Source organism: Penicillium diatomitis (assembly GCF_028827545.1).
Source record: "Penicillium diatomitis strain IBT 30728 chromosome Unknown utg000009l_segment0_segment0, whole genome shotgun sequence".
In the NCBI taxonomy this organism is placed as follows: Eukaryota; Fungi; Ascomycota; class Eurotiomycetes; order Eurotiales; family Aspergillaceae; genus Penicillium; species Penicillium diatomitis.
Window position 1 is genome coordinate 1,386,622 of NW_026623181.1, and position 8,197 is coordinate 1,394,818.

General features: G+C 50.4%; 2 protein-coding genes across 2 annotated transcripts; both read right to left on the reverse strand.

Annotated features, from left to right (window-relative positions):
- Positions 1 to 2,153: 2,153 nt before the first annotated feature.
- N7539_006909 (Clr5 domain-containing protein) lies at positions 2,154 to 3,311 on the reverse strand (the record flags this gene model as incomplete). The annotated part of the gene is made up of 2 exons (XM_056936510.1): positions 2,154 to 3,102; positions 3,184 to 3,311. The coding sequence occupies 2 exons, from the start codon at positions 3,309 to 3,311 to the stop codon at positions 2,154 to 2,156; spliced, it is 1,077 nt and encodes a 358-aa protein (XP_056788445.1).
- Positions 3,312 to 7,179: 3,868 nt separating this feature from the next.
- Positions 7,180 to 7,618, reverse strand: N7539_006910 (uncharacterized protein; the record flags this gene model as incomplete). Its single annotated transcript, XM_056936511.1, has 2 exons — positions 7,180 to 7,320; positions 7,559 to 7,618. The coding sequence occupies 2 exons, from the start codon at positions 7,616 to 7,618 to the stop codon at positions 7,180 to 7,182; spliced, it is 201 nt and encodes a 66-aa protein (XP_056788446.1).
- Between the last annotated feature and the right edge of the window lie 579 nt (positions 7,619 to 8,197).

The window sequence follows — 8,197 nt, forward strand, 5'->3', positions numbered from 1 at the left end:
TGTAGCCTGGAGGTCCAGAGCTCTTCCAAAGATATCTCGGACATGTTTCCTCTTTGGAAGTCAACGAATGGACCTTTCTCTGGTATGTGTATGCGTGTGGGTACATCCCGAGAGCTGATCCGTAGTAGGAGGCGAAAGAGGTGAGGCCTTCGAAATCGAGCAGAGTAGAGCAGTCAGCAGGCGAGACGGTCGAAGACGAAGACAGGAAGAGGAATTCTTGGATCCTGTCTTGGCGAGTGTCCATATATCTTTCACCCTTGGCAACAACACAGAGATCGCCGAGAAACAGAGTGAAGAAAAATAGAAACCATTGCCTTGTGTAAAAGTCAACCCGCTTCCCCCCCCCCCCCCCCCCCAAAAAAAGAAAAAGAAAAGAAAAACAAGTAAAAGGAGAAAGCAAAGCAAAGAGTGCCCTCTTAAAGTTTAGTTCAAAACACATTGTCTCCGTACATTCATTCTCAGATCCATCCCCCCTGCGTGAACATCACGAACACGATGCGCTGGGCGACCATCTGTCTGGCTGAACTGGACTGTTGAGGCTCGCTCTGACTCTTCAGTCTCCAGAAAGGTCACCCTTTCCCCCTTCCCTACGGTACCATTCGTAGAAGAGACCCAACTAGGGAGAATTTGGTACAATGTATACTATTCTGCTCGGATCTACGGCTACGACTGTGGATCTTCTTCCGCTGGTCTGTTGCGCTTGGAAGGTTGATCTGGGATATTGCGGTAGTGCCAACTTTTGGTACATTCGGAGAGTGGGCCTCCCTAGGCCTCCAAGGTGGTGCAGGGTACCCGGATCTATTTGTCTGTGTGCGTGGTCTGTCTTGCCTGGTGTGTACGTCTTCGACTGGTTGAAAGTATGTGCTGCGTTGTTCTTATGGAAGATAAATGGCAGATGTGGCCCACAAGAGGGCTATGGCAGTGCAGGTGGTCGTAGGACTAGGGTCTGCTCCAGGAGCTACTGATGCTCGGCGGGATTCCGAAAGCCAGTTCTGGTACCAGGGACCGCTGTGTCGGTACGTAGCGATGGAGCCATCCACATGGCTCAGTCGTCAGTCGTCAGGATACCTCAACACGTGCGATTAGGAGTGAAATATGAGTGGCGTACAACGACCATGTATGGAAGCGTGGCAATCGGTGTCCGTGTACTCTGCGGTCCTGGTACGCTGATATACTGGGTCTGGTCTGGACACAAGTCGAAGTCACCAGATGAGAGCGCAGAACTCTTAGATGTCGAAAAAAAAAGACCGTATTGTTGCAATCGGTGTTGGTGTTCGTTTGATCGCGATCCTGTTCCTGTGACGATTGCTGGCGGTTCAATGGTGGGTTACGTCTTGATGATCGTCCGGACTCTTCTCTACGCTCGGTGTTCGTTTGTCTACGTGTAGGACGGTGATCAATGTGGGGATCGTGTAATTATTATAAACCAGCTTTGGTGGTCATGCAGTAAAATGATGTATCTTCATGGGAACAATCTTCCTTTGTCCCCCCAGTGAATGTGGGTATATGTCCGTCGTAGATCAGCTCGACTCGAAGCCATCCATCTTGCAGCCGTTGCAATGGCAAGATGAAGTCAGGTCGAGGCTGCCTGTAATTCCAGGATAAAACAGGAAAAGAACACCGCAAAAAGAAGGAGTGCCGCCCAAGTTCGAGTCAAAACGCCAGGAATCCAGTGAAAGGGGTAAAACCGGTCCAGAACAACGCATACCGAATTCATAGAGAACGGAACCAAAATAGAGCTGTGTGCGAACAAGAAACATGTGCATGAGAGAGGAAGATAGGGGGAAGCAACATGTTCAAGGAGTAGAGCCGCCCGATGGTCGTAAAAGTCCAACGAAAAACAAAAAACCAGAGTACCTCGTACAGGGTGTATCAATGTGACAATGAGAGTTTCCACCTCGTGATCATCATATGTTCAGTCAAAGTAAAGGTTCGACTCTTCAGAGCGGGAAAAGAGGAGAAAATGCGAATTCAGAATGCAGGCTGGGGGGAAAGAGCATATGGATATGGGAAGAATAACATTGTAAGACAAAGGAAAATAGGATGACTGTCGTACAGATGTTCATCCAGGAGGGGTTGGGTTTAGGTGTTTCCGACGGATAGTCGGATAGTCGTGTTCGCTTTGGATGAGAAGCTGGATGGGATCCGTTTCATCAACTCGAGTACGGGCCCATTGGTGCACACATTATCGTCTGTGGCCCGGTCTGTGAAGCAGAGATAGGGAGGATCTCCGAAGAAGAGCCGCCGTGAGGGTAGCCGTGCTTCCGGTCCACGGTGGATCGGTTGGCATAGCTCGCGTATTCATGTGAGCGCTGCGGCACTTGCTTCCATTGCTTCGCATCGTAGCCGTGGTGGTAGTCCGAGTGATCGTAGTGCATGTAACCAGGAGCGTAGACGCTCTGGCCGGGATACATCGCATAGCCAGTGGATGCGGCTGGCGTGGTCAATGGAGCGGCAGAGTGCGGCACGACAGAAGAGGGGGCCATGGGTTCCAGGGGCAGATTGTACCATTGTGTCGGATGAATGTTAGACTGGTAGCTCATGTCGCCAGAGACAGTGCGCGCGGGCCATTGTGAGATGGCAGAGTTTGACGATGCATCAGGACTGGGTCCACACGACTCGGGTGAAAGCGAGTACGCCGCGTAGGAGGGCGTCACTGCAGCGGTGGTGTTGAGAATCACGTGCTCTGCCGCGGGCGAGGTGTGTGTGGAAGTCTGTTCATATGAGTTGACCGGGGCGTTTGGGTCAGGGAGATTGTATTTGGTGGTGTGGGGTTCCATCACCACGCCGTGGTGGTCTGCGGATGAAGGACTGGGCGTGGTCATTTGAGGACCCATGTGCGAATTCCATCTGTTCGGGTGAGACAACTCCACGGGGCCATACACTGAGTGCGTCCAGTCCGAGCGATAGGCAGAGGCAGAAGCAGAGGCAGACGGTGTCTTGCGAGCCGCAGGCGAAGCTCGACTGGTGCGCGGTGATGATGAAGATGTGCGGCTCTCCTTCTCGCTTTCAGGGTCCTCGGAGCCTTGCGTCTTTTTGCGAGTTTGACGAGAAGGCTTCGTGACACGCCATTTCTTCAGACGGCTGCGCAATTGAGTTTCACTATGGCAAGTGTCAGTGAGACGGGATCAGGTCGAGAGGGGGGGATGGTGCGGGCGAGGGTGATCAAGTCAATGTACATACCTGGGGTTGAAATCATCGGAGCGAATCTGTTTGATGACCTGTTTCAAGGGCCATTCTTCCTCCATGTACAACTTGGCGATGATGGCCTTTTTCTTCTCCCAAACATCGGAAGAGATTGAAGTCTTCATGGTTGTTCGCTTTACCCCTCCTGAGGGATGATCGATTGAAGTGATGTTGAGACGCGCAAGGTGGAAGCCACTGAGTTTGGAAACTGAGTCTGGAGAATTGAATGGGACGGCTCCGGCAGGCGTGGACAGGAAGCCGTGGAGGTGGAAAGTTGTAGATCTCGAGGTAGGATCTAGTGTTGAGAGGATCGGTGCTTGATAGTTGCGCTACGCAATTGACGCTGTTCGAGTTGATCGAAAGTTCAAATATGCGGGGGAGGTATGGAAGAGTGAAGATGAGATAAGAATCAAATTGGAAAGTTTAAAAGGATGGAAGAAGAGGATGAGGCGTTGTATAAGAAAGAGAACGGCGCAGAGGAGAGCAGAACGATTTTCGAATAAAAGTATACCCAGGACGATGGACGTAAAAGGAAACGACACCCCAATTGGATGTTAGCGCGATTCACAGCATGGCTTGAGACTTGGGGTTCTTTTTTGGCTTTTTTTTTTCTTTTTCATTTTGTTCGGAAGGGGGAAAAGAAAAAGAAGAATTGGAAATCTGCGCAGTAATTACCATTTTGAAAAAAATTCCAATTTAAATTCAAAAGATCAAGGATCAAAAAGAGCCAGTTCGCCCAGCCAACAGAATCCCTGAAAAAGATAAAACGCGAAAACCCAAAGGGGAAAAAAAAGAGGGTCCGGGCCTCCGGCGACGGTGTCAGAGCACCGAGCGGTCTCTGGCTTGGCTTTTGTGCTGGTTTTCTGCCCTCGGAACTCTCGCTCGTTCGCTCTCTCCTCAGGCACTCCTCACCAAAGGCTCTTCGGAACATGCACTGAAATGGTTTTGCCTCCCACACCCACCCATCTTCTCAATCGGTGGTTCAATCCCCCCCCCTCCCTCCGGTGAGCGGAGGCGAGCAGAAGTGGGCAGAAGAGGGTGTCTTTTAATGGGGCGTTGGCTCGTCTAGGGGAGGGGGTTAGCGCGGCCCGGTCACCTGTTGCTGAGCAGGTTCGTTCGTCTGAACTGAGCTTCTACGGCTATTAGAAATGGCTGGTACCATTCATTCTGAGCCTGGAGTGTGCACTTATTCGTGGCACAGGTCTTTAAACTACAGAATCAAGATGCAAGTCACCATGTTGATGCATAGCGTCTTCAGCCCAAGGGCAGTGACTGATTTGATAGCGGACTCATGGTGGTCATCTTTCATCTTCTTGGAGCTAAGGTTCCTCGTATCTGACCTTCGTCACCTGGTCTTGGAAGCACTGCGACTGGTGACATTGCCGGAAATAATCTCCTTAAACTATAAGCTGTGCGCCTTGCCGGTCCTTTTGCTGGACGATCAAGATCCCCAGGGTCGCATCCGTCCAAGCTAGTAAACCAACAAATTCGGAATTTTGGCGTTGAGTAGCCGACCTGGCGCCGGGGTTTTTGTGTCTTGATTCACCTATTGATCAGTGATCACTCAAGACAGTTCATGACCAGGTCAGGGACCACATCTTCCTCTTGCTGCTCCTGCTCCCCCCGCACAGACTTTGGTCTTTCCATGGTCACGAAACTGTGATGAAACATCCGAATTGACTCCTGTCACTGCCGTCTCGTCCTCCCGGAACTACACAGTATTTCTCCGTATCTCCGTCCTCGTTGACGACGCGACCTTTATTTCCGTATCATCGCTGAGGCACAGCGCCGCATTCTCATTGCCAGTAGCAATGAAATTTACAAGAGACGGTCTAAAGAGATACATCTGCAAACTCGCGGGTGACGCAGCGATAATCTCTCTATGACCTATCTAGCCGTAAGACGAACTCGGAGGCCATGGGATGACCCCAAGTAATCTCCAACCCACTATTCACCCGTGGCGTTCTAGCCTATGCACATGGTCGATCATCGTTCGGAAACTGGAACGTAGCCATCCAGAACGCTCCTCTTCTCGACGTGAGGAATGAGTAGTCTGTTCAATTGAACACATGATGATGATCAACGTGTCTCCGTTACTCCCACTTCCTGCTCGGTGGATCGACCATGATCTTCGCCCCTTAGTGGATCACAAGCCAATCCATGACCTTTCTTGCAATTTCCTACTCTCTAGTTACGTCTATTATCCCGCCTCATGGTTCAAGACGGCTTGCGGCGGAGATTTGTACGGTGTCTACTTGCTACCTACTGTCGAGCCTTCGGTCATAAATAGATAAGCCTTGGCCAGGCATCAGGATTTGAAGGTTGGCTCGACCAGACCATCATCATGGATCACTCTAAGATATTTTTTTGGACTATGCCAGTTGGAGCCGCTCGTGCATAGTGGCTTCTATTTGGCTTTTTCCATGAACAAAGAGCGATCCTTGAAAAGGTTACAGGGGTGATCAATTCGAATCCCGGGGTAAGCTTAGGTACACAACCTACTACATAGTACATACCGATATTTAGTACCTACTACGTACTATATAGAAGAACCAAGAACTACTACTCTACGAATCAAAGTAATATACCCTTTTACACGTAGTGCACAGATTACGGAGAGGCATTTGATTAGTTGTGCTGGACCAAGTCTAACGAGACCCCTGCTCTTTTTGCCTCATCCTTCGCTTCCGTCCGACCGCTGAACCGCCAACTGCCGAACCACAGCACCTGTGAGGAACGAGGGGCTGGCTTTCGATATCCATGGCGTGCGATGATTAATTGTCATACTTGCGATGGACTAGATCCAATATTTGGAGGCAGTGTATGACGATAAGAACCAGATGAGGTACCTGGTCCGCACCGAGGCCCAGTATCAATATCTACGATCAATGTATCGCCGCTTCATGCACCGCGGGTCTTTAGCTCCCAATTGCCCAGTTGCCTCGCTGGGTTTCCCTCGTCACTTGCAATGCTATGGCACTTGATACATTAATGTACAGATTCAGTATTTACTTGTCCCGGCGATGGAACATCCATGTACAGGGATAATCGTGACCGAGTCACCTCTCTACCCACCCGCTTTCAGCCCCTTCGACCACCTGCAACCAAGTCTGCCTACTTCCTAAACTGATCGCCAACCCCCTTTAGATCTCACGCGTATCGCTACTCATAGACAAGAAAATCCTCATTGAACACACACAGTGCCTTTCTAACTCTCCATCGCACTATCCCCTCATCTCTGCAGAATCAATCATCTCCAACGCCAACCTGACGGCTCCATTCTCCGGGCTCCCGAAAATCCCCCAACCGTGGTCGACATCCATGATCGCCGCGACCGAACCCTAGCCGCCCTTGTACTCTCTCCCACTCTCGTCCGGTTCCACCGCTTATCGCACCGGACTACAGCCCTGGGCGCTGAAACCTTGAAGGGTAAGCCAGCGGTGCACAACGTGGTAGGCATACTATTACAAGGTAATATGTCCGACGTTTCGCGGTCCGAGGTACTTTTCTAGGATGAGGATGAGGATGAGAATCCCGCCATTCGGATCCCTTCTTGCGGCCTCACACGTTTCCTGTGACCCATATGCCGAACCTTATGTTCTCGCTATTCTTTGGATTACGTGCGGGGTGAGAACCTGAACCAGAGAGGCACGTTCCATGACTACTAGCCTGGGTGTTCACATGGCATGTCGGGTACACTCGTGGGGAGACGGAATGCTTGAGGTGATAAGACGTGCGTAATTGCGTATAGGTAGTGGGTACCTAGTTAGGGTGCTATCCTTCGTGGATTATGTAAACTGAGTGCCAAAGAAAAAAAAACAAATATGATCAACGATAGGTCATAAACGACTGAGAAAACAACCAAGACAGAAGAAAGTAAATGCACCGCCGGCCTTGGCCAAAGACAGGAAAAACGGTCCGGCTCTGGTCATGCGGGAGAGCAACATGATCCAAGCTACAAACTACAAAAGTCAAATCCTTCGGGGATGAGGCTTAACACCAATGACACTGCTTGGTAGGGTACTGCAGTAGATGATACTGGTAGTAGTAGTAGTAGTAGTAGTAGTAGTAGTAGTAGTAGTAGTAGTAGTAGTAGTAGTAGGTTACTGGGTACTCTAGAGCACATTGATACCTCTGCAATGACAGGAAATTCCCTCAATTCTGTTGGAAAACCTGGGCGCTAAATGTAGGGTCTCTGTGTACGGTGCAAAAAGAATTTCGTGCAAGCCACATAACAAAATCAATCCAGCCCGTTGGGTCGTTTAGATTAAACCCCGGGTTCTAGTCAAGTCGATCATTCGAACTAGTCAGAATTCATGAGTGATGACAGGTAGGTACGCACTACATAAGTTAGGTTAGTACATGTTCATACTGTATGCTGTATGTACGTTTGTATAGAATTTGGTGTCAGCCTAGACAGTCGTATCAACATGGAGGAGCTTCCACGTCCCGCGAGAGTCCTTCCAGTTCTTGCTCGAACTCTGACTTGGCTTCATGCTTAGACCCTTTTGTGATGGTAGCGACCACTAAACGTCCAAGCATACAAGAACACTCTGCCGAATATCCTAGACCCAAGTACGCTGAGAAGATTGAACCAGTCTGGAGAAGCAAGTGAATCACTCCAAGACCTTCATCAATGCCCGGCAGTTCAACTTGAACCTACTCATCTGTCATCTCATCGCTGGCCGCAAGCTCTGTGATCCTGGGCCCCGAGAGAAACCTACTATACCCGCTACAGAGGCCAGACCCAACCCCGAATCAGACCCCTCAAGCACTAGCGTGTCCCGTGACGCCCCGTAGAACCGACCGGTCGGTAAGCCAGCCGGGGGAAGGATCAGAAAGGGGGTTGATGTAGCCTACGGTGATCAACAGTACAGTAGTAGCGCCGCAGCGCGGGTCTAGCGCGGGTCTCGATGTCATTGACGGTTTGACTCGCTCGGCATCCATCTGGATTGGGTAATCTTAGCCCCCGGTCTGGTTGATGTGACTGGTTGGCGGCTGTGGATCGTGG